This window comes from Oncorhynchus clarkii, chromosome 15 (genome assembly GCF_045791955.1).
Source record: "Oncorhynchus clarkii lewisi isolate Uvic-CL-2024 chromosome 15, UVic_Ocla_1.0, whole genome shotgun sequence".
NCBI classification, from domain to species: Eukaryota; Metazoa; Chordata; class Actinopteri; order Salmoniformes; family Salmonidae; genus Oncorhynchus; species Oncorhynchus clarkii.
This window is the reverse complement of record NC_092161.1, coordinates 33,058,129-33,085,038: the sequence shown is the minus strand read 5'-3', so window position 1 is coordinate 33,085,038 and position 26,910 is coordinate 33,058,129. Positions and strand designations below refer to the sequence as shown.

The window sequence follows — 26,910 nt, the reverse complement described above, 5'->3', positions numbered from 1 at the left end:
ACTTCTTCTTTAAGAGGCTCCTCTGCCCTCCACTCGTTACCTGTATTAATGGCACCTGTTTGAACTTGTTATCAGTATAAAAGACACCTGTCCACAACTTCAAACAGCCACACTCCAAACTCCACTATGGCCAAGACCAAAGAGCTGTCAAAGGACACTAGAAACAAAATTGTAGACCTGCACCAGGCTGGGAAGACTGAATCTGCAATAGGTAAGCAGCTTGGTTTTAAGAAATCAACTGTGGGAGCAATTATTAGGAAATGGAAGACATACAAGACCACTGATAATCTCTCTCGATCTGGGGCTCCACGCAAGATCTCACCCCGTGGGGTCAAAATGATCACAAGAACGGTGAACAAAAATCCCAGAACCACACGGGGGGACCTAGTGAATGACCTGCAGAGAGCTGGGACCAAAGTAACAAAGCCTACCATCAGTAACACACTACGCCGCCAGGGACTCAAATCCTGCAGTGCCAGACGTGTCCCCCTGCTTAAGCCAGTACATGTCCAGGCCCGTCTGAAGTTTGCTAGAGAGCATTTGGATGATACAGAAGAAGATTGGGAGAATGTCATATGGTCAGATGAAACCAAAATATAACTTTTTGGTAAAAACTCAACTCGTCGTATTTGGAGGACAAAGAATGCTGAGTTGCATCCAAAGAACACCATACCTACTGTGAAGCATGGGGGTGGAAACATCATGCTTTGGGGCTGTTTTTCTGCAAAGGGACCAGGACGACTGATCCGTGTAAAGGAAAGAATGAATGGGGCCATGTATCGTGAGATTTTGAGTGAAAACCTCCTTCCATCAGCAAGGGCATTGAAGATGAAACGTGGCTGGGTCTTTCAGCATGACAATGATCCCAAACACACCGCTCAGGCAACAAAGGAGTGGCTTCGTAAGAAGCATTTCAAGGTCCTGGAGTGGCCTAGCCAGTCTCCAGATCTCAACCTCATAGAAAATCTTTGGAGGGAGTTGAAAGTCCATGTTGCCCAGCAACAGCCTGGTTTAGAGGAGATCTGCATGGAGGAATGGGCCAAAACACCAGCAACAGTGTGTGAAAACCTTGTGAAGACTTACAGAAAACGTTTGACCTCTGTCATTGCCAACAAAGGGTATATAACAAAGTATTGAGATAAACTTTTGTTATTGACCAAATACTTATTTTCCACCATCATTTGCAAATAAATTCATTAAAAATCTTACAATGAGATTTTCTGGATTTTTTTCCCTAATTTTGTCTGTCATAGTTGAAGTGTACCTATGATGGAAATTACAGGCCTCTCTCATCTTTTTAAGTGGGAGAACTTGCACAATTGGTGGCTGACTACTTTTTTGCCGCACTGTAATTTCGTTTAAAAAAAAAAAAAAAGTGAGCATTTGTAATGCTCTTTTCTGGTGGATTAAGCTGAAATTGCATCCAATCACAGCCAGTTGTGACACAGCCAACCGAAGTAAGAAATACATTTGACAACAGAATTCTCACCCTACCCTCCTTCTAGGCAAGTCTATTGTCCAGCTACCTGCTAATAGCCATAATGGTGCTGTACAACGTGACCGTGTGTGTTTGAAAGAGTATTTTCCAGTAAGCAACAATTTTTTTACCTTCATTAGACAACTTTGTTCCAATATTTCTGTAATTCAGTGACATTTTCTCACATAGTAATCCGTTATGGATCCATACTAAATAAACATTGGCATTTTGAAAGAGTATTTTTAATCATTTTATTAACAACAGCATTAAGATACTGATGAAGAAATACAGTACAGTATATGCTTTTACATTTGGATAATAAAGCGTTTAAAGCATTTAAGATAAGCCAACTGCATTTGTTTATTAGGCTATAGCAGAACAGCATAACGGTCCGGACGGCCCTTGCTGTGCCTAGTGAGCAGTTGGTCAAGTTCTGTTGTCAGAAGAGGAATGGAAATGTCAGGGTGAACCGACAACCTGATGAACCGCCAGGCATGTTGACTGTCTGTCGGATGTGGAGTTCTAGAGCTCACAGGTGTGCCTGGCATGGATTGTGACTCCATCTCATTCCTCGCACTCTTCAACGCGCCATTCTCTGCCTGAATCTCCGCCAATGCCACCTGGCTCTAGACCAATGTGTCAGCTGTTGCCCGTATCTCTGCCCTCAGATAATGTTTCTCTTTCTGCTGGTCTGCCTTCAATCTCGGTCTTCAAAGTTTGAATCTGATCCATACGCACCTTCAGATGAACAGAACGGTACCGCCCTGAGCCCCCTTCAATTACAGTGGCCTATGATAGAAACGGTAGATCAATTAAGAATTAAAAGTGACTCCAACACACAAATGCTGTGTACACATTTTAAGAATCTATCAAAACTAACCGCTTTCTTGGCAAGGATGCGTTTTTTCGGTGCGGCCTGATGTCCAGCCCTTTGTCAACTGATCTCCATGGATGGTTGTCGGCATGGTTGTATGCTCTGCAAAAACACATTCACGTTTTTAGTACACAATATGTTTTATTTAACCTTTTTTTGGTTATCGATTTTATTACACAGTATGCCTACAAATTGATAGGCTATATAAACTCAGCAAAAAAAAGAAACGTCCTCACTATCAACTGCGTTTATTTTCAGCATGTGTAAAGAATTGTGTGAACATAAGATTCAACAACAGAGACAAACTGAACAAGTTCCACAGACATGTGACTAACAGAAATTGAATAATGTGTCCCTGAACAAAAGGGAGGGAGGGGGGTCAAAATCAAAAGTAAAAGTCAGTATCTGGTGTGGCCACCATCTGTATTAAGTACTGAAGTGCATCTCCTTCTCATGGACTTCACCAGATTTGCAAGTTCTACTGTGAGATGTTACCCCACTCTTCCACCAGGGCACCTGCAAGTTCCCGGACATTTCTGGGGGGAATGGCCCTAGCCCCCACCCTCCGATCCAACAGGTTGCAGACGTGCTCAATGGGATTGAAATCCGGGCTCTTCGCTGGCCATGGCAGAACACTAACATTCATGTCATGCAGGAAATCATGCACAGAACAAGCAATATGGTTGATGAAATTGTCATGCTGGAGGGTCATGTAAGGATGAGTCTGCTGGAAGGTTACCACGAGAGAGGAGGACGTCTTCCCTGTAACGCACAGCGTTGAGATTGCCTGCAATGACAATAAGCTCAGTCCGATGACGCTGTGACACACCGCCCCAGACCATGACGGACCCTCCACCCCCAAATCGATCCCGCTCCAGAGTACAGGCCTGGGGGTAACGCTCATTCCTTCGACGATAAACGTGAATCCGACCACAACCCCTGGTGAGACAAAACCGTGACTCGTCAGTGAAGAGCACTTTCTGACAGTCCTGTCTGGTCCAGCGATGGTGGGTTTGTGCCCATAGGCAACATTGTTGCCGGTGATGTCTGGTGAGGACAAGCCCTCAGTCCATCCTCTCTCAGCCCATTGCTACACGTGGTCTGCCACTGCGAGGACGATCAACTTTCTGTGCGGTCTCCCTGTAGCGCTGTCTTATGCGTCTCACAGTACGGACATTGAAATGTATTGCCCTGGCCTCATCGGCAGTCCTCATGCCTCCTTGCAGCATGCCGAAGGCACATTCACGCAGATGAGCAGGGGTTCTTTCTTCAGAGTCAGTAGAAAGGCCTCTTTAGTGTCCTAAGTTTTCATAACTGTGACCTTAATTGCCTACCGTCTAAGCTTTTAGTGTCTTAACGACCGTTCAACAGGTGCATGTTCATTAATTGTTTATGTTTCATTGCACAAGCATGGGAAACAGTATTTAAACCCTTTACCATGAAGATCTGTGGATTTATTTGGATTTTTACGAATTATCTTTGAAAAACATGGTCCTGAAAAAGGGACGTTTCTTTTTTTTGCTGTGTTTACATGTTTTTTTAAAGAACATGCACTGAAACCAAAATACCTTAAGTTTTGGCGCCGGCTCATTTTCATGTCCTCTCGTGGTTATGGTCCTAACCCTGGAAAGGGTAGCACCAAAGAAAGAAGCTGGCTTGATGAAAACGATTTCCATTTCGTCTGTTCTCTTTGGTTGCAATGTAATTTATTTTCCAGATAAACAGCTCGTTTTTGAATGGTAACTGTGTTAAGGTTGGGGCAGGGTGAGAAGTACTGGAAAGGTGTGACTTTCACACCTACAGTAGTCGGGCTACAAAATAATATTGTCCTGCTAATCGGCTTAAAAAAAAGTGTTTGAAAACCTGTTTTCAAAATGCCATCAGCTCTCCATTTCCACTGAAAATAAAAACACAGCATCTTGTTTACATCTTTAATGTAACCACAATGTCACAAATAATTTGCATCTACCTTTCAAATCACTTTTACAGTTTGGGATTTACAAATGTAAGTTCGGATTTAAGTATAACTTTTGAGTGACGCCTTTAGTGAGAGGTCTAATGCTTTAATATTTGCCCTCCGAATTCATATCTAAGGGGCATTTTTCGCGCCATTATTAGTTACATTGTTTTAGTTTGAACATGCAGACTGACACTAAGAACAGCGGGAACATTTCCGTAGTCAGCGTCATTATTAGCGCAAAGCCCCTTAATGTGTTGCTCCATGCTACCCCATGGGCTAGGTCTGTCTTCTGTGCGCAACTCTGCGGCCCATACCGTGCACCCTGCCCTCGTGCCTTGAACCTTGCGCGCCCACCTCTATTTCAGTGGATACAGCTAGAGAACTGCAAAGCAATCCCATTGTGCACCACTTGGGGGCTATGACCAATATTTATTGTCCTGCTAACAACAGGGTTAATAATATATATATATATATATGTGAGAATATCCTAGGGGCTTTTATATAATTCTAAATGTAAAAATCGTGTTGTTAAATAAAAATAGATCATGTCGTTTTCAAATAACGTAAAATGAGCGAGAAAAAGGCTATTTTTGAACATGGGGTGAGACATTGTTACTAATTTGTAAATAAAGCCTCTGTTATTTAGAATTATTTATTTGTGTTTTTAGAGGAAGAGAAACCAAAAACCTACAGTCATTTCATGGAACTCCCAGTTGAGGCCGGCACGGGTATTGAACCAGCATCTGTAGCAACACAGCTTGCAGTGTTTTACACCAAGGCGATGTACAACGTGACCGGTCGGGAGTAGGCTACAGTACTGCAGAGACACAGCAGCGCCTTGGGACCCAAAAGCATAATCAGTGCTCTAACTCCCCCTGTTCTGGAGCAATGGGGTAGTGACGCAGGGTACTGTACTAAATCACAAATTACATCTAAGTGCCGCAGCATAATCTCTAAACTTTTAGTAGAGCAACCACTGTACAGTAGCGAATCAGCCTCTAAGGTGCAAGGTTGAGTAACTGGGTGGTAGTCAGCTAGTGATGGCTATTTAAAACTTCTTAAGGCTAGGGGGCACTATTTTCACTTCCGGATGAAAAGTGTGCGCAAATTAAACTGCCTGCTACTCAGGCCCAGAAGTTAGGATATGCATATAATTGGTAGATTTGTATAGAAACCACTCTAAAGTTTCTAAAACTGTTAAAATTATGTCTTAGTATAACATAACTTATTTGGCAGGTGAAACTCTGAGGACAAGCCATCCAGGAACATTATTGTTTTTGAGGTCACTCTCTTTTCAATGGGTTTCAATGTGGATCTATATTTCTAAGGCACTTAGAAAGTATTTAGTCAGCCACCAATTGTGCAAGTTCTCCCACTTAGCTGACGAGAGCATACAGGTCGCAGTGGTGGGTGGTATAAGGGGCTTTGGTGACAAAACGGATGGAACTGCATCCAGTTTGCTGAGTGGAGTGTTGGAGGCTGTTTTGTAAATGTCATCGTCGAGGATCGGTAGGATAGTCAGTTTTACGAGGGTATGTTTGGCAGCGTGAGTGAAGGAGGCTTAGTGGCGATATAGGAAGCCGATTCTATACAGTGGGGCAAAAAAGTATTTAGTCAGCCACCAATTGTGCAAGTTCTCCCACTTAAAAAGATGAGGCCTGTAATTTTCATCATAGGTACACTTCAACTATGATAGACAAAATGAGAAGAAAAAAAATCCAGAAATCACATTGTAGGATTTTTAATGAATTTATTTGCAAATTATGGTGGAAAATAAGTATTTGGTCACCTACAAACAAGCAAGATTTCTGGCTCTCACAGACCTGTAACTTCTTCTTTAAAAGGCTCCTCTGTTCTCCACTCATGACCTGTATTAATGGCACCTGTTTGAACTTGTTATGAGTATAAAAGACACCTGTCCACAACCTCAAACAGTCACACTCCAAACTCCACTATGGCCAAGACCAAAGAGCTGTCAAAGGACACCAGAAACAAAATTGTAGACCTGCACCAAGCTGGGAAGACTGAGTCTGCAATAGGGAAGCAGCTTGGTTTGAAGAAATCAACTGTGGGAGCAATTATTAGGAAATGGAAGACATACAAGACCACTGATAATCTCCCTCGATCTGGGGCTCCACCCAAAATCTCACCCGTGGGGTCAAAATTATCACAAGAACGGTGAGCAAAAATCCCAGAACCACACGGGGGGACCTAGTGAATGACCTGAAGAGAGCTGGGACCAAAGTAACAAAGCCTACCATCAGTAACACACTACGCCGCAGGGACTCAAATCCTGCAGTACCATAGGTGTCCCCCTGGTTAAGCCAGTACATGTCCTGGCCCGTCTGAAGTTTGCTAGAGAGCATTTGGATGATCCAGAAGAAGATTGGGAGAATGTCATATGGTCAGATGAAACCAAAATATAACTTTTTGGTAAAAACTTAACTCGTCGTGTTTGGAGGACAAAGAATGCTGAGTTGCTTCCAAAGAACACCATACCTACTGTGAAGAATGGGGGTGGAAACATCATGCTTTGGGGCTGTTTTTCTGCAAAGGGACCAGGACGACTGATCCGTGTAAAGGAAAGAATTAATGTTTTTCTGGATCAAACGCGCCAAATAAATTGACATTTTGGAAATATAACGACAGAATTTATCGAACAAAAGGACCATTTGTGATGTTTAATGGACATATTGGCGTTCCAACAGAAGAAGATCTTCAAAGGCATAAATTATATTGTTATTTCTGACTTTTGTGTCGCGCCTGGCGGGTTGAAATGTGATTTTCATGTGTTTGTTTGATGGGGTGCTGTCCTCAGATAAAAGCATGGTTTGCTTTCGCCTTAAAGCCTTTTGGAAATCTGACACGGTGGCTGGATTAACAAGAAGTTAATCTTTAAACCAATGTATAACACTTGTATGATTCATTAATTATTATTATGAGTATTTCTGTTTTTAAATTTGGCGAAGGGATCACTAAGAAGTTAAGTCTGATGGCCTTGAGATAAAAGCTGTTTTTCAGTCTCTCGGTCCCAGCTTTGATGCACCTGTACGGACATCGCCTTCTTGATGGTAGCGGGGTGAACAGGCCATGGCTCGGGTGGTTGATGTTCTTGATTATCTTTTTGGCCTTCCTGTGACATCGGGTGCTGTACCACCCTCTGGAGAGCCTTGCGGTTGCGGACGGTGCAGTTGCCGTACCAGCCAGTGATACAGCCCGACAGGATGCTCTCAATTGTACACCTGCAAAAGTTTGTGAGAGTCTTAGGGGCCAAGCCAAATTTCTTCACCTTCCTGAGGTTGAAGAGGCACTTTCTTCACCGCACTGTGTGTGGGTGGACCATTTGTCAGTGATGTGTACGCAGAGGAATTTGAAGCTTTTCACATGCTCTCTTGGTTGTCTCCTGAAGTCCACGATCAGCTCCTTCATTTTGTTGACATTGAGAGAGAGGTTATTTCCTGGCACCACTCTGCCAGGGCCCTCACCTGCCTGTATGCTGTCTCATCCCTGTTGGTAATCAGGCCTACTACTGTTGTGTAGTCTGCAAACTTTATGATTGAGTTGGAGGCATGCGTGGCCATGCAGTCATGGGTGAACAGGGAGTATAGAAGAGGGCTGAGCACACACACTTGTGGAGCCTCTTGAGGATCAGCATAGTGGAGGTGGTGTTTCCTACCGCCACCACCTGCGAGCGGCCCGTCAGGCTGTCCAGGACCCAGTTGCACAGGGCGGAGTTCAGACCCAGGGTCCCAAGCTTAACAATGAGTTGAGGGTACTATAGTGTTGAAGGCTGAGCTATAGTCAATAAACAGAATTCTTACATAGGTATTCCTCTTGTCCAGATGGGATAGCCTCTCAAAGCACTTCATGATGACATGGGGCAATAGTCATTTAGTTCAGTTACCTTTGCTTTCTTGGTTACAGGCACAAAGCAAGTGGGGACAGCAGACTGGGATAGGGAGAGATTGAATGTGTCCGTAAAATACCAGCCAGCTGGTCTGCACATGCTCGGAGGACACGGCTAAGAATGCCGTCTGGGCCGGCAGCCTTGCGAGGGTTAACACGGTTAAATGTCTTATTTCACATCGGCCAAGGAGAACGAGAGTCCACAGTCCTTGGGAGAGGGCCGCGTCGGTGCCACTGTGCTATCCTCAAAGCAGGCGAAGAAGGGGTTTAGCATGTCTGGGAGCAAGACGTCAGTGTCCACGACATGGCTGATTTTCCCTTTGTAATCCGTGATCGTCTGTAGACCCTGCCACATATGTCCTGTGTCTGAGTCATTGAATTGCGACTCCACTTTGTCTTTGTGCTGACGTTTTACCTGTTTGATTGCCTTATGGAGGAAATAACTACACTGTTTGCATTTAACCATAATCCCAGTCACCTTGTCGTGGTTAAATGAGGTGGTTTGCGCTTACAGTTTTGCGCAAGGTTTTAATAGTCACAGTAGGAACATCCCCTATACACTTCCTTTTGAACTCGGTCAACGTGTTATTCTCAGAAGCAACCTGGAACATGTCCCAGTACCCGTGATCAAAACAATCTTGAAGCATGGATTCCGATTGGTCAGACCAGCGTTGACTAGACCTTAAACAAGAAGTACACATGCTGAGTTTCTGCCTATCGGAAGGCAGGAGCAAGATGGTGTCCCGGAAGCGTTTTCCTCAAATTTGCTATAATAATATTTCAGCAAGTGTATATAGCAGTTGATTCTCTTTACAGAAGCCTACAGTCATTCAGTACAGTTAAATTTTGTTGTCCTTTCTCAGTCTCTTTCTCTCTGATAGTCTCGAACATCTCAGAGCGGTAATCAATCCTGGTTTCTGTGCCAAGACCTGCGACTCTCCTCTCTTTCAGAGTGAGTTACTAATATTGATATTACAACTAGTAGTTGTTATGCAGTTGCTTCTCGCCTCAACATGTGAATGACTATACTGTTTTTCCTCTCTCCTAGTCTCGATCACCTAGTCTCTGTGCTGTTACTTTTCCTTCCAACTGTTTGAGGTTAGTTTTTCACATAGTTGCTTGAACAAAAACATTTATATTTATAACTCAACAGGCTGAAAGCTTGCTCTTGTGTCTTTGAAATTTCATTTTTAGAAAATAGAAATGAATAGGAAGACAGCACCAGTGTCTAACTCGACTAAGGCAGAGGGCATGTGTAGACTTAGATAGGTGACTTGGACACATTAGGGATGACTATAGGATGGGTGTAGCAAGTGACGTAGGCCTAGCTGTAGATGATGAATCAGTTGCAGAAGGTGACTGACCCCATAGACAACTCTGATCCCATAGATAATGAGGACATGGATACATATCCTGGTGGTTATGAGGATAATGTAGATTGGTATGAGGAAATCTGATTCAAAATCAGGATTCTGATTAACCATATTTAGAACCACCAAGTAACCTCACTGATAGGCTATCCAACTGGGCCCTCACCTTTGGCCTCTCAATGGTTGCTTTGACAGCTCTACCGAGTCTTATGGTTCTACCACCGGGACCTGCCTAAAGATGCTAGGACTGTGCATAGGACCAAAACTCAATACACCATCCTTGAAAAGGCTGGAGGTCAGTATCAGTATTTTGGAATTCTTACATCTCCCTAAAAAAAAAGGCAATCGTTAAAACAGTAGCGTCCACTACAGATGGCTGTACCCTCTTACAAATCAACATAGATGGCTTGGCATTCTTTAAGAGCTCCAGCATTCAACTATGTATGGCCCATCGTAGGACTGTTAATTAGTGCAAACATGAAGGAACCTGTTGTAATTGGACTTCACTGTGGACCTAAAAAAAACACTGCGTTTCCGTTTGAAAATTACCTTTACAAGATTTGTGAGGAAGCCAGAATACCCCCTCACCCAGGTCATTTGGAGACTGTCTGAAGTAAAACAACATATTGTGAAGAACACTGGTTTGGTCTGTCCATTGAAAAAGCAACACTTTGTTGGTCTTATACTAAGTGTTTTTTCAGTGACAGCACAATATCAGGAAATGTACAGCGAGCAATGGGCCATTAAAGTATCAATAGGGGATATTGTTTTTATCATTGGAAACAATGTGTGTCATACACAACATTGTCAAATGTAGTGATGGAGTGTATGTTACGTACAAAGTTCTCAGAGAAGTCACAATTCTTCAGTTACCCATTCAGCTTAACCTTCCTTAACATATCCAGAATTTACCAAACATCAGAAACACTCAAATTTGCCAAAGTATCTTCCAGAAATGCATAGTTCTGCCCCATAGGGAGGGATTTGTGACCTTACCTCTAATGCATATTTAGGAATAAAGCCAAAGGAGTAGTGGGGTGGGTGTCACTTTTCAATTATTTTTATATTTTTTATGAAGTTTAATTGATATTAAAAAAAAATATTTAAAAAAAAAACACAAAAAAAACACTGCCCCTTAAGTATTATTTTGAGTGTGGTTAGAAGGGTTGACTTAATTCGAATGTTACTGACTTTCACAGCGTTCATCACTTGCTTCTGGACAAAAAATAGACATATGTACACTTTGATAGAGTATGACTAACACTAGCTGTACTTGTATCACTGTATTTATGGAATGCTTATTTCCTGTTCTGTCTTCTCAGATGTTTTTGTTAGTACATTTCACTTTAAGCAAGGACGCCAATATTGTGCCAGAGGAATGATTTCAAGACGGTGTGACCTTCTAGCCTAGTTGTAAGAAAGATGACCGAATTGTCACTGCACATTTGAGTCTATGTATGGTAAAGCTGGTATGTTGACAATGCATTCTTTGTTGTGTGCTCTGTTTTTGAAGATCTGTTTTGGAAGTGCAGCTGCCCTTAGAAGCATCACCTAGTAAGGGAAGTTGAGGCTGATGTACACAGTACATCACTATGGTCAATCATTTTGCTTGACTGTTTAATGTCATAATAGTTTATATTCCAATAACATGCTATTCAACAAATGTTCCTTTTGGGCAAAGTTGACAATTCAATTGAAGTGGCTACTGGTTAGTTATTTTGCAATCTTCCTTGTGTCCTGCTAATAGGTATTTAACAGAATACACATTTATTTTTAGACAATGACTTGCGAGCCAGGCAGAAATTGAAGGCTTTGTTGACCTGTGAGTTGTCAGATTTACAGTCCGAAGCTGAGGTGGGTGGAGGCAGGGGGGAAAGGAAAAAGCAAAAAAAAATCTTGCCACATTTACTCAAATCACCATCACCCACAGATTAATTTGGACTTGTTGGTGATTTGCTGAGCTTGTAATGCATCTTTAAACGATTAGCTACAACATAGCCAATTCATATTAACCATATTTCTCCTTAGTCAGTGTGATGTACTGTATCTGTACTTGTCATGTACTGTGTGAATGTTACTGTTATACACCCGATGTTCCCACTGGGACGTTACTCTGATAAAAGTCTGTGTTGTCTACCATTTTAGACATACTGACAGAGCGACTCCCAATGGAGGGAACAGTTATATTCATATACAGTATTACACTAGCTAATAAGTATATCCCCTCGATCTCACTATGTAGAAACATGGTATGGAACTCAAATTCTATCAATCTTGTTTTTTTTGCAGCAGCAGCAGCTGAACTCCACATCCTAACACTGATGGAGCACATGAAACCTCAGCAGTCACAACTTCCTGCAACGGTCAACAGCCTAGATGGGAGGATGGAGAACAACTTGCCCCAACCCGATGATGACCTAGAACAGTGGCTACAGGACGGCACAAATGCCAGGATCAAAACGCAACATTCTTAACACATTAGGACTATGTATGTGTTAGTAGTACACTACATGATCAAACGTATGTGGACAACTGCTCGTCAAACATCATCCCAAAATCATGGGCATTAATATGGAGTTGGTCCCCCATTTGTTATAGCAGCAGCCTCCACTCTTCTGGGAAGGCTTTCCACTAGATGTTGGAACATTGCTGCGCGAACTTGCTTCCATTCAGCCACAAGAGCATTAGTGAGCTCGGGCACTTAGGATTAGGCCTGGCTCGCAGTCGGCATTCCAATTCATCCCAAAGGTGTTCGATGGGGTTCAGGTCAGTGCACTGTACAGGCCAGTCAAGTTCTTTCACACAGATCTTGACAAACCCTTTCTGTAAGGACCTCGCTTTGTGCATAGGGGCATTGTCATGCTGAAACAGGAAAGGGCCTTCCCCAAACTGTTGGAAAGTTGGAAACACAGAATCATCGAATGTCATTGTATGCTGTAGTGTTAAGATAGTAGTTAGTGTTGCAACCAAGGACAGACAATTTTTACACACTACAGCACTTGGTGGTCCCGTTCTGTGAGCTTGTGTGGCCTACCACCTCTCGGCTGTGCAGTTGTTGCTCCTAGAAATTTCCACTTCACAATAACAGCACTTACAGTTGACCGGGGGCAGCTCTAACAGGGCAGAAATTTGATGAACAGACTTGTTGGAAAGGTGGCATCTTATAACATTGCCACGTTGAAAGTCACTAAGCTCTTCAGTAAGGCCATACTACTGCCAATGTTTGTCTATGGAGATTGCATGGCTATGTGCTCAATTTTATACACCTGTCAGCAACGGATGTGGCTGAAATAGCAGAATCCACTAATTTGATGGGGTGACCACATACTTGTGTATATGGTGGTTCCTCCTTTAAATGTTGCGAGCTTACACCGCAAGACTTAGAGGTACCCAGCATCAGGGCTTCATTGCTCCAGGCAACCACAAGGGGGAGTTAGAGCACTCATTATGCATTTGGGTCCCAAAGTTTTTATATTACCAATTATATCGAGTGGTTCCAATGGCGAATTTGACGCGAGCCACCCCTCCCTTGTGGCTTTCTTCAGCAAAGATGGCTGACAAAACATTACGGGGGAAGCAAATGTAAGTAATTATAACATCATAACGAGTCAAGCTAAAAATGTACAATTGAGAGGAATATGTTCGTTAATGTAGAGGCAAACGATTGTGCATATTTGTCATAAAGTTAATTTATGAAAATCGCTATTTAGCAAGTTATCTGACTAGCTAACATTAGCCCGCTTGCTAGTGTTAGGAGAATGAATTTGTCATTCTTGTTGTTTAACGTTTTAGGGACTCCTGAGAAAAGCAGCAAACCAGGCTGTCGTCTTGTGAAACAGTGGATGTAAAGAATCTAGCTAGATAAAGCATTTACTGCAAATTGAATGTACAATGGTGTAAACTTGCCTTGCAATGCAGCTCAAGTAACATAGCTAGCTAACTACTTGCTTATTGTGTAGTGCAGGATAAAAATAACTGTATGCCTATGGATGTGTAGCTAGCGACAGTATGTAGCCAATCTGTGTAAGGACCCTAAAACGTTTGGTATGAGTATTAGTTCAGAACCCATCTATCTATGAACCTCAGCTATCATAGTGGTTGTATCAACTTCAAGTCTGAATGGCATTAATGAAGCCTATGGATAGAGTGGAATATAATAACTTTATTGTGCCAAGGATGCAAGTCCTATATACATGTACTGTAGTTATTACCACACATGAGATCATTGTAACTATGCAATAGACTAGAAACATGATTTAAAAGCTTATTTGTAATTCATGTATACAAAAAAAACCCGATGCATATCTAACTCCCTTCATCTGCATTAATCTGAATATTTCAATGAGATACTTAATGTCAACCAGTGGAGAATGTGAAATGATTTATTGAAAGTTCATCATCCAGGTGTTATAAATACATAATACATGCTTTATAATAATTGTAATATTAGAAATACAAGTTAAATCTGTATTTCAATGCACATACAGTGGACAGAACAAGTATTTGATACACTGCCAATTTTACAGGTTTTCCTACTTACAAAGCATGTAGAGGTCTGTAATTTTTATCATAGGTACACAGAAGGGCTTCTTAAAAGAAAAACGAACAGGTCTGTGAGAACCGTAATTCTTACTGGTTTGTAGGTGATCAAATACTTATGTCATGCAATAAAATGCAAATTAATTACTTAAAAATCATACAATGTGATTTTCTGGATTTTTGCTTTAGATTCCGTCTCTCACAGTTGAAGTGTACCTATGATAAAAAAAATTACAGACCTCTACATGCTTTGTAAGTAGGAAAACCTGCAAAATCGACAGTGCATCAAATACTTGTTCTCCCCACTGTATGGTGTGCACTATAAAAAAAAGAGGAACAAAGATGAGGTGGGGAGAGAGGTGTAGAAGACAGAAAGGGAAAGGTAAGAACAGAGGCAGACAGCATATGATTAATGAATTACAGTGCTACCCTAATATTCTCTCAGTTCATCACAATTACATAGTGTCTCTAGCGGTATCTCCTAACCAGCCTTGGGCTCCCAGTTGGCCCGAAGGTTATCTTATCTTAAGAGCGGGTGAGGAGGCGATGACGGGACTGGCTTCCTCTCTCACATCAAAACCTACCTGCAGGCGAGAGACAGATGGATAGAGAGAGAGCATGATTAAGCATTGTTTAAAACAAATTCTAACTCAGTCGGTCAGTCAATCATTTCACCAACACAGCTGATATAACCTAGAGGATTTAGGGAGAAAGGGGAGAGGGATGAAGTGAAAGAGAGAGACTTATGTGTGTGTGTGTGTGTGTGTGTGTGTGTGTGTGTGTGTGTGGTCTCACCTGGTGTCCACACTAAGTGGTTACAGAGTACTTTATGCTGAAAAACAGACACGAGATCAAACAATAGAAGATAATGTCATTACTTGACAAATACTACTTGAAGCTTGTAAAAAAAGCTAACCGTAACTCTGTCATGAAATATGATTATATATCGACTATGAAACAAATATGACATGGCCTGCTTATGAGTTGCCATGAAAATAAGTTAGATTAATGCAACTGAAAATGGCAAGAACAGGTGTTCGTAGCTCAATGGTTTTGGTTAGCTTGAGAATAATAATTGCATGATTTATCATTCTACAGTATGTTTGTATGTACAGTGAGGCAAAAAAGTATTTAGTCAGTCACCAGTTGTGCAAGTTCTCCCACTTAAAAAGATGAGAGGCCTGTAATTTTCTTCATACATACACATCAACTATGACAGACAAAATGAGAAAAAAAATCCAGAAAATCACATTGTAGGATTTTTAATGAATTTATTTGCAAATGATGGTGGAAAATAAGTATTTGGTCAATAACCCAAGTTTATCTCAATACTTTGTTATATACCCTTTGTTGGCAATGACAGAGGTCAAACGTTTTCTGTAAGTCTTCACAAGATTTTCACACACTGTTGCTGGTATTTTGGTCCATTCCTCCATGCAGATCTCCTCTAGAGCAGGCTGTTGCTGGGCAACATGGACTTTCAACTCCCTCCAAAGATTTTCTATGGGGTTGAGATCTGGAGACTGGCTAGGCCACTCCAGGACTTTGAAATGCTTCTTACGAAGCCACTCCTTCGTTGTGTTTGGGATCATTTTCATGAAAGACCCAGCCACGTTTCATCTTCAATGCCCTTGCTGATGGAAGGAGGTTTTCACTCAAAATCTCACGATACATGGCCCCATTCATTCTTTCCTTTACACGGATCAGTTGTCCTGGTCCCTTTGCAGAAAAACAGCCCCAAAGCATGATGTTTCCACCCCCATGCTTCACAGTAGGTATGGTGTTCTTTGGATGCAACTCAGCATTCTTTGTCCTCCAAATACGACGAGTTGAGTTTTTACCAAAAAGTTCTATTTTGGTTTCATCTGACCGTATGACATTCTCCCAATATTCTTCTGGATCATCCAAATGCTCTCTAGCAAACTTCAGACGGGCCTGGACATGTACTGGCTTAAGCAGGGGGACACGTCTGGCACTGCAGGATTTGAGTCCCTGGCGGCGTAGTGTGTTACTGATGGTAGGCTTTGTTACTTTGGTCCCAGCTCTCTGCAGGTCATTCACTAGGTCCCCCGTGTGGTTCTGGGATTTTTGCTCACTGTTCTTGTGATCATTTTGACCCCACGGGGTGAGATCTTGCGTGGAGCCCCAGATCGAGGGAGATTATCAGTGGTCTTGTATGTCTTCCATTTCCTAATAATTGCTCCCACAGTTGATTTCTTCAAACCAAGCTGCTTACCTACTGCAGATTCAGTATTCCCAGCCTGGTGCAGGTCTACAATTTTGTTTCTGGTGTCCTTTGACAGCTCTTTGGTCTTGGCCATAGTGGAGTTTGGAGTGTGACTGTTTGAGGCTGTGGACAGGTGTCTTTTATACTGATAACAAGTTCAAACAGGTGCCATTAATACAGGTAAAGAGTGGAGGACAGAGGAGCCTCTTAAAGAAGAAGTTACAGGTCTGTGAGAGCCAGAAATCTTGCTTGTTTGTAGGTGACCAAATACTTATTTTCCACCATCATTTGCAAATAAATTCATTAAAAATCCTACAATGTGATTTTCTTGAATTTTTTTCTAATTTTGTCTGTCATAGTTGAAGTGTACCTATGATGAAAATTACAGGCCTCTCTCATCTTTTTAAGTGGGAGAACTTGCACAATTGGTGACTGACTAAATACTTTTTTGCCCCACTGTATATATGTATGTAATATAGTAGAATGTTATGAACCGACACTTCATCGTAGGAGCTAACTACTAGCTAAGTAGAAGTTGGACGGAAGAACGCCCAGTGCTGCTTACCTGAGATGCTATCATCACAGTCCTTCGTAGGTGCCCGCTATGACTTCCTTTGTGTCGGAAAAAAGTTGCTTTCAGAACAGATTTTTTGATTGAAAATAAAACATTTTGCTCTCGACAAAAAGACACAAATGTACCTCCATAGCATATAACAATTTGCCTTTGAATAACCACACCTTCATACAAACGTGCTACTGTATGCAGAATTCTTGATGCACAACCGAAAGGTGCTGCCATATCCTGCCAGCAAGCGAGCCACTCTGTGGAAGAGGGTTAGGAACGAGATGGGAATAACAATTTGTTGTAAATCGGGGAGGGGGACTAATAGCTGAACAATAGACTATTCTTTAATAAAGGCTGCAAAGTCTAATAGCAGATCTTGGTATGAACTCCCCCTCCTATCACAGACCAGATTTGCCCTAATGACCAAGGGGTAGCTTGCTACTCAATGTAATGACATTCAAATAAGTTACCTTACACGTTATATTAGCTGACAATTTGTTATCTACGCTGTCCATACGAACCACATAGCATATACCAGCAGTGTGTACCGGTATGTTAGCTAGCTACTCCGTTAGTTATACATCAAACTTGCCAGTATATTAACTATAGACTAACTACCCAATGTTTTTTGACTTGATTATTCCCGTCATTCTTAGCTTAGCTTAGCGGTATAGTCGTTGTGCGTTCTCAATGGACATTCAGGTGCTTTCGTAAATTCGCTCTGGCTATCTACACCGATTTCAGAGCGCTCTCGTCTGAGTGTACCAGAGCGCAGAATAATGAATTTGAGCGCTCAACACCCGTTGAATATGGCCGGTATCAGTAAACTTCGGCAAAAAAACAAACATAATTTAATTGTTTCACACCTACCCATTTCAGGATTTTTCTATATTTTTACTATTTTCTACATTGTAGAATAATAGTGAACACATAACAACTATGAAATAACACATATGGGATCAGTTAAGAACAAATACTTATTTACAAGGACAGCCTACTCCTTACTCCCCGTTGGGGGATTGAACCCCCGCATGCTTGTAATATGGAGACTAATCAAATGCTTCTCAAAGATGCCCTCTGGTGGTCAAAATAGCAATAACTTTCATTAACAGAAAAAATGTCTGACATAACGTGCCACAGAATGCTGCAACAGCCCGCAAGGTGTGACGTAGTATGACACAACTTTTAAAGGAAGAACAACTGTATATAGTGTATATCTAGGGATGCTTCTTCACTTGCTTCAATGACTGTTACTTTGGCCAGAAGCTGATGACATCAGACATTGTCTAGCTTTCCTCAGGTGTTTCGACCCTGAACTGTAACACCCTCCCATTGGCGGGTCAGAAGTGGTGGCCAGATCACTGCTCATCTCTTTTGAACTCCTCAGGCGTTGGATCTCCCCTCTGTTGACTGGTGTGCAGTTCGGTTCTCCTTTTCCACTGTGCCAGAGCATTCTCTCGCCAGATAAGTGATTTGCGAAGGAGTCAACTTTCCATTAAGCTGTCCCGCTAGTGACTCTAGGACTTTGTTGAGGTCTTGGTCTAGTTGGTTCCATTCCTTGGTTTTTGCTAATCTTGGGCTATTTAATTATCTTGTTGCTTGGGTTTCTGGGGTGGCATCAGATGGGTCCCTCTTGCGGACTTGAGGTGACAAAGGTGCTGTGAGATTTCCAGTGCTGTGGAGTGCTTCCTGACTGGAGTTCTTGTGTCTTACGAGGTGTTACTACTTTGTGCTGCACGTGCATCTCCCCTCTTCAATACTTGGTCCTGGCTTGTTGTATTTTCAGCCCCTATCAGTTCTTGGTCTTTCCGCAGTGCCACTTTACTTCTATTACCTGATTATACCGGGAAATTGTTAATTATTTGTAATGTCATAATGCAACATATGGAATTCCGTTGCATTTAAATATGGAAGTTGTGCGAGAGCTCTGACGAAGGCCTTGAGGCCGATACGTAAAGCTTCATCTTATTCAACTTTTACCATGCACCTACAACAAAGACAGCTCAGATGTGGGAGTGCCTTTTGAAATGTGATTCTCGTCAATTATAGAAAAATAATATCTCAACGTGTTTGTGTCCATATGACCGATTCGGTAGGACCAAACATCAAATGCAAATAGTAAGTTGAAACCACTTGTTGTCAAAGAGGATCTTTGATCTTTCATCTTTGTTGTTGTGAGTAGCAGGAGCTTGGTGTGTGTGTGTGTGTGTGTGTGTGTGTGTGTAAATGGGAAGGTGTACAGTCACAGCAGAAGAAGCAAAAGGAGATAAGACGAACAACATGACAACAAGCGGACGGACGTAAGTGCTCATAAAAAAAAAACAAGTTGATGCTTGCGACACAGACATTTGGAATAACGTGATAAAACAACCTCAAATTAATTCGATATATCGCCCAGCTCTATGATACCTATTGCGATTCGATATTGCGAATTGATGTTCCAAACTTATTGCTCACTATGTCTTCTGCAGAGAGACGAGAGAGCATGAGAACGAGTTTTGATCATTGAGGGAAATAAAACTGCTGAGAGGATTATCACTATATAGAAGATGGAGAACAAGCTAAAGGATGAAAAATACTAGCGTTTTGGCACAGGTATAGCAGACTAGCACTACCCCACAGTATGTATGCATGTACAGTGCCTTGCGAAAGTATTCGGCCCCCTTGAATTTTGCGACCTTTTGCCACATTTCAGGCTTCAAACATAAAGATATAAAACTGTATTTTTTGGTGAAGAATCAACAACAAGTGGGACACAATCATGAAGTGGAACGACATTTATTGGATATTTCAAACTTTTTTAACAAATCAAAAACTGAAAAATTGGGCGTGCAAAATTATTCAGCCCCCTTAAGTTAATACTTTGTAGCGCCACCTTTTGCTGCGATTACAGCTGTAAGTCGCTTGGGGTATGTCTCTATCAGTTTTGCACATCAAGAGACTGAACATTTTTCCCATTCCTCCTTGCAAAACAGCTCGAGCTCAGTGAGGTTGGATGGAGAGCATTTGTGAACAGCAGTTTTCAGTTCTTTCCACAGATTCTCGATTGGATTCAGGTCTGGACTTTGACTTGGCCATTCTAACACCTGGATATGTTTATTTTTGAACCATTCCATTGTAGATTTTGCTTTATGTTTTGGATCATTGTCTTGTTGGAAGACAAATCTCCGTCCCAGTCTCAGGTCTTTTGCAGACTCCATCAGGTTTTCTTCCAGAATGGTCCTGTATTTGGCTCCATCCATCTTCCCATCAATTCTAACCATCTTCCCTGTCCCTGCTGAAGAAAAGCAGGCCCAAACCATGATGCTGCCACCACCATGTTTGACAGTGGGGAGGGTGTGTTCAGCTGTGTTGCTTTTACACCAAACATAACGTTTTGCATTGTTGCCAAAAAGTTCAATTTTGGTTTCATCTGACCAGAGCACCTTCTTCCACATGTTTGGTGTGTCTCCCAGGTGGCTTGTGGCAAACTTTAAACAACACTTTTTATGGATATCTTTAAGAAATGGCTTTCTTCTTGCCACTCTTCCATAAAGGCCAGATTTGTGCAATATACGACTGATTGTTGTCCTATGGACAGTCCCACCTCAGCTGTAGATCTCTGCAGTTCATCCAGAGTGATCATGGGCCTCTTGGCTGCATCTCTGATCAGTCTTCTCTTTGAATGAGCTGAAAGTTTAGAGGGACGGCCAGGTCTTGGTAGATTTGCAGTGGTCTTATACTCCTTCCATTTCAATATTATCACTTGCACAGTGCTCCTTGGGATGTTTAAAGCTTGGGAAATCTTTTTGTATCCAAATTCGGCTTTAAACTTCTTCACAACAGTATCTCGGACCTGCCTTGTTCTTCATGATGCTCTCTGCGCTTTTAACGGACCTCTGAGACTATCACAGTGCAGGTGCATTTATACGGAGACTTGATTACACACAGGTGGATTGTATTTATCATCATTAGTCATTTAGGTCAACATTGGATCATTCAGAGATCCTCACTGAACTTCTGGAGAGAGTTTGCTGCACTGAAAGTAAAGGGGCTGAATAATTTTGCACGGCCAATTTTTCAGTTTTTGATTTGTTAAAAACGTTTGAAATATCCAATAAATGTCGTTCCACTTCATGATTGTGTCCCACTTGTTGTTGATTCTTCACAAAAAAATACAGTTTTATATCTTTATGTTTGAAGCCTGAAATGTGGCAAAAGGTCGCAAAGTTCAAGGGGGCCGAATACTTTCGCAAGGCACTGTATATCTCCATCGGTCTGTCTTCTAAGAGAGAGGGTTGCAGCCTTCGCCATGATCCCCTGGGAATGGGTTTGGAAGTTGGAGTGCATTATGGGGACAAAGCAGCCAACAGCAGGGCATCAGCTGTGATTAGCACTCTGTTGCAGCGGCACTGCGGGAGAGTCGACAGGTAGACACTTAACAGGTGCTCATCTACATGCATCTGGACATGTTTGTGTAGATGGGTTACCCGAGGGGGAGTGAGCAACGTAGGAGGATGGGTAATAAGAACCCCCACTGTAGAAACTACAGTACAGAGAAATGCTGGCCAGGGGACATTTTTGTGGGTGATTAACAGAAAACATTTCTTAGAATGAATGATTGTTGGGGGAAAATATGATGCTGTGAGCATCACAATCCTCACTGGAATAACTCTGTTCTTTCATGAACCAGTGTGTGTGTGTGTGTTGCTTAGCCTACCTGTCTTTGGTTGATGTCTAGGTTACCCCTGCCCTGGTTTAAGAGCTGCTCCACCGTCTTAGGGTCTTCTACACTCCGGTTCGCCCTGATAGAATCCTGCACCCGGCGCAAGGTATACATCCTGAATGAAAACACACAAATGATCAATCTACAAATACAACGCTGGAGGAAAACATATCCGGCATTCAGTATACAAATCAATAACAAATCTGAAGCAATGGGGGGGGGGGGGGGTTTACAATTATTTTAAATCGCTATTTAACGCCTCTAACGTTGTAATGTAGGCAACGCACAATGAAAATTTGTAAACCCCTGCCAAATCCGGTTCAGTGCACATTGAGCCCCATTATAAAATCCCCAAATCCCATTGACAGGACTCATTTATACAGAGTTTGGCGGCGCAAATAACCGGTTTAATTTGATAAGGAAAAATGCTGTTAGCCAAGGGGCTGTGTCATGTGAATGACACGAGATGCTAAATCAGCTTTCTAGTTAAGGGGTTACGGATAATGGGGGTGGGGTTATTCGTTTACTGGGAAACAAGAGGCTGGAAATGAGTGGCTGTTATACCCTTTATCTGGTATCCCGAGCTCTGTGTGAAGCGGGCAGGAAGTGCAGTGCCATGAGAAGATCAAAGAGGCTTCCTGGCACCCAGGGATGCTCTTCTGCTGAGAGATGAACTGACGAGCAGCTCCTATTGACAGCCAGGACCCAGCTTTTTTCTCAAAACAAGGTGGAAGATGAGGAGAGAGTGAACGAAGGAGTGCGAAAGAGAGGGGTAGCTCAAAACCGGTTGAGGAGCAGTTGAAAAACTGGTTGACAAAATAAAACATTTGCTCACTGAAGAAAAAGTAGCATTGCTGTTCTGTTCATGTTAATTTGTCTAACGTGCACTTGCATTATCTAATTATTAGTTGCTTAGGAAGTAAAATTGTATCTGCTAAAACATTGCAAAATATGTTTTTAACATGACTGAGCAAGATATTTTATTTTCAGTTCACCAAGTAGAAAAAGTAGGCCAAAGGCTTTTAAAGGCTAACCACCAACAGAACACTACAGGACAAATCCAAAATCTAAAAGATGCATGGAACTCGTTCTTCGGAGAAAAACTTTGTACATCGAAGCCATGATTCATTAGAAATTGTACTTCAACGTAAATTAAGATTAAGATCACTATTGGACACAAGGGCCAATTGAAATTTGACTCCTGCTAATAACCCAACCCCCCTGAAAGATAGATATCTGTCATATATAAACAGTGGGGCAAAAAAGTATTGTCAGCCACCAATTGTGCAAGTTATCCCACTTAAAAGGATGAGAGAGGCCTGTAATTTTCATCATAGGTACACTTCAACTATGACAGACAAAATGAGGAAAGAAAATTCCAGAAAATCACATTGTAGGATTTTTTATGAATTTATTTGCAAATTATGGTGGAAAATAAGTATTTGGTCACCTACAAACAAGCAATATTTCTGGCTCTCACAGACCTGTAACTTCTTCTTTAAGAGGCTCCTCTGTCCTCCACTCGTTACCTGTATTAATGGCACCTGTTTGAACTTGTTATCAGTATAAAAGACACCTGTCCAAAACCTCAAACAGTCACACTCCAAACTCCACTATGGCCAAGACCAAAGAGGTGTCAAAGGACACCAGAAACAAAATTGTAGACCTGCACCAGGCTGGGAAGACTGAATCTGCAATAGGTAAGCAGCTTGGTTTGTAGAAATCAACTGTGGGAGCAATTATTAGGAAATGGAAGACCACTGATAATCTCCCTCGATCTGGGGCTCCACGCAAGATCTCACCCTGTGGGGTCAAAATGATCACAAGAACGGTGAGAAACTTAGTGAATGACCTGCAGAGAGCTGGGACCAAAGTAACAAAGCCTATCATCAGTAACACACTACGCCGCCAGGGACTCAAATCCTGCAGTGCCAGACGTGTCCCCCTGCTTCAGCCAGTACATGTCCAGGCCCATCTGAAGTTTGCTAGAGAGCATTTGGATGATCCAGAAGAAGATTGGGAGAAAGCCATATGGTCAGATGAAACCAAAATAACTTTTTTTTAAAAATTCAACTCGTCGTGTTTGGAGGACAAATAATGCTGAATTGCATCCAAAGAATACCATACCTACTGTGAAGCATGGGGGTGGAAACATGCTTTGGGGCTGTTTTTCTGCAAAGGGACCAGGACGACTGATCCGTGTACAGGAAAGAATGAATGGAGCCATGTATCGTGAGATTTTGAGTGAAAACCTCCTTCCATCAGCAAGGGCATTGAAGATGAAACGTGGCTGGGTCTTTCAGCATGACAATGATCCCAAACACAACGCCCGGGCAACGAAGGAGTGGCTTCGTAAGAAGCATTTCAAGGTCCTGGAGTGGCCTAGCCAGTCTCCAGATCTCAACCCCATAGAAAAATCTTTGGAGGGAGTTGAAAGTCCGTGTTGCCCAGCAACAGCCCCAAAACATCACTGCTCTAGAGATCTGCATGGAGGAATGGGCCAAAATACCAGCAACAGTGTGTGAAAACCTTGTGAAGACTTACAGAAAATGTTTGACCTCTGTCATTGCCAACAAAGGGTATATAACAAAGTGTTGAGATAAACTTTTGTTATTGACCAAATACTTATTTTCCACCATAATTTGCAAATAAATTCATTAAAAATCCTACAATGTGATTTTCTGGATTTTTTTTCTCATTTTGTCTGTCATAGTTGAAGTGTACCTATGATGAAAATTACAGGCCTCATCTTTTTAAGTGGGAGAACTTGCACAATTGGTGGCTGACTAAATACTTTTTTGCCCCACTCTGTGTGTGTGTGTGTGTGTGTGTGTGTATGTATATATATATATATATATATATATATATATATATATATATATATATATATATGACAGATTTGTTTGAAGCTGTGCGGGGAGGCTGAGAGTGGGCGCCCGGGGAAATGTTGTGGGGGTTAAGTGTCTTGCTCAAGGGCACAATGGCTCTAAATATTTTTATAAACTGGGTGGTTCGGATGATTGCTATTATAAACTGGTTAGCAACTGAAATAGCGACGGAAAAATGTATATATTTTGTCATAACCGTGGTGGGGGTAGGGTGGGAAATCGATACAGTATATCGTATTGTTTAGACAAAACTAGATTTCTTTTGACCTAGTTGGCTGTACCTGCACCAAAACTTCTGAATTTTCCCTTCATAGCTTGTTCTCCTTCTTAAATAATTAGTTCAGCAATTTTATTAACATGACTAATTAAAATTAGTTTCGCATGGCTCTCTTGTCCCTCTGCAGCAGACATATGGTGAGCAATATGTTTGAAACATCGAATCGCAATAAAAATCACAGACTTAAAAGGGAAACATGTAGCTCTCGTGGTAGATAAACTGTACATTGATAAGCAACTGTTCCGAGACAGACTACTCCATGGCTATTCTAAATAATACAAAGCTCCCATAGAAGATTTGAATAATGGAACACCCAATAATATCCATGGTAGGGATTGTAATAAAGATTTGACTTTAAAACAAAATACAATTGATAAAGAAAAACTACAAATACACTATACCACTCAAGACAAGGAATGTTGTAAAATAAATAGTAATCAACTTTCTATTTATAAATGTGACCCAATTAAGGAAACAAGGTGTATGTCGCAAGTCATGACTTCACAGGAGAGCCGTTTGAACGCAAAACATATTTTGGCAGAAATGTCTTCTGGAACATGTGAACTTTCATGGTATACAAGTTTGTTATTAAGGCACATCTGTAAATACAAATTGTTAAATTACGAGCCTTGTTGGTTAAGCCACAGAAAAAGATAGTCAATCATGGCTAGTGGGGAGGTTGCTGAGATAATGAGTGGGTTGGACATGCCGAGTTCGTAGTTTGGATTCTTCTGCCATATTCAAGGCGTTCGTCAGTGTTTGTAATCCTGTCGAACGGAGATTTTAAAAATTGTTATTGTATAGTGAAGCTGCATAAGTGTAGCTCTCACTTTTTTTAGGATCAAGTTTTGAAAATCAGTGGAATTAGAGTATGATAGCTAAAGATATGGAGAAAACGTCTGTCTCCGGATTACATCTTCAAACTAAGGGCAACCCGTGGTATGACATTCCTGACAGGGAGACGTGTCCATCATGCATAATGTGTGATAGCTAGCTACATGTTCAGATATTACACATTTCTAATTTTGACAAAGTGGTTTTATTTCAAGCTAAAGTGTACTGTTAGCTAGCTAACTTTAGCTGGCTGGCTCCCTAGCGGAGGTTATTTTTCGTTCCCCAGAGCTGTTTGCTTTTCTAGTTAGAGCCTAATGTTACGCAATGTTGGAACTTTGTTCATTGTTGTTTAATTAGCTAATGTTAGCTGGCTGGCTCGTTAGCTAATGTTACAACACCCGTTGATTATGGCCGGTGTCTGTAAAAAAGCGTAATGAAATTGTTGCCAGCAGAGCTGGTTTAGGCTGTTTATGTTATCCAGAGTGAACAAATACGCCAGATCGTCAAGTGTGTGCTCTGAGAGCGAAACGAGATCGGTGGGGCTAAAGCGCAAGATGGTGTGAACGATGTTGAATGGGTGTAGACAGAGCTCTTCACTAGATAACATGCAAATACTATTTTCTCAAAATGTGAGTTTACAAGTTGATCAACATGCAAGGCAGAATTACTTTCCAATTGTTCCTCAAATCCAGTGTATGATATACCATTTTGTAGCTCTGAGTCTTTACTTTTACGTAATATAAAAAACACAATTTCCCATTTTGCTACATAAGACCGAATCCAGGTGGTGAGTCACATAGATAAGCCAGCATTAGTAGAAAGGATCATTATTGAAATAATACATCTTCAAATTTAAGAAACTGGAACACAAAAATACTCAAAAGCCTGAAAATGAGGTCAGAATCAACATGTTGGGGATAAAAACACAGCAAACAGGACATAGAACGTACAGTATCTGGGTATGTGTGGGTGTAATGCGATGGAAGGTGGGGTCTGTGTTTTTGTCTTTGGAAAAGCTTGGTGTTGAGTTAAAAAGGAAAATGGTTACAAATGCCAAAGCCCATGCGTGTCTGCAAGAAAGCGTCGTGAGAGCTTTCATTTTGTGCAGATATGAGACATGCATTTTAAAATAAATGACAAATATAGCGTATTTATTGTCCTATCATGATGGAACAGACCCCAACCCTATACACCCACCTGAGCGACCCACTCACTGAGGAGAAGTCATTATCTGTTTTATAGGCCTATGGCAAATAGCCTATACCGAAAGATTAACGTGGTCACAGAC

General features: G+C 41.7%; 1 protein-coding gene across 1 annotated transcript in view; it reads right to left on the bottom strand.

The window, feature by feature from the left end:
• The window catches only part of c15h18orf63 (chromosome 15 C18orf63 homolog), a 126,990-nt gene extending 105,712 nt beyond the window's left edge, over positions 1 to 21,278 (bottom strand). Inside the window, exon 1 of the mRNA XM_071104488.1 lies at positions 21,191 to 21,278. Coding sequence (XP_070960589.1) covers positions 21,191 to 21,278 — 88 coding nt within the window. The remainder of the gene's footprint in view (positions 1 to 21,190) is intronic.
• Positions 21,279 to 26,910: the final 5,632 nt, after the last annotated feature.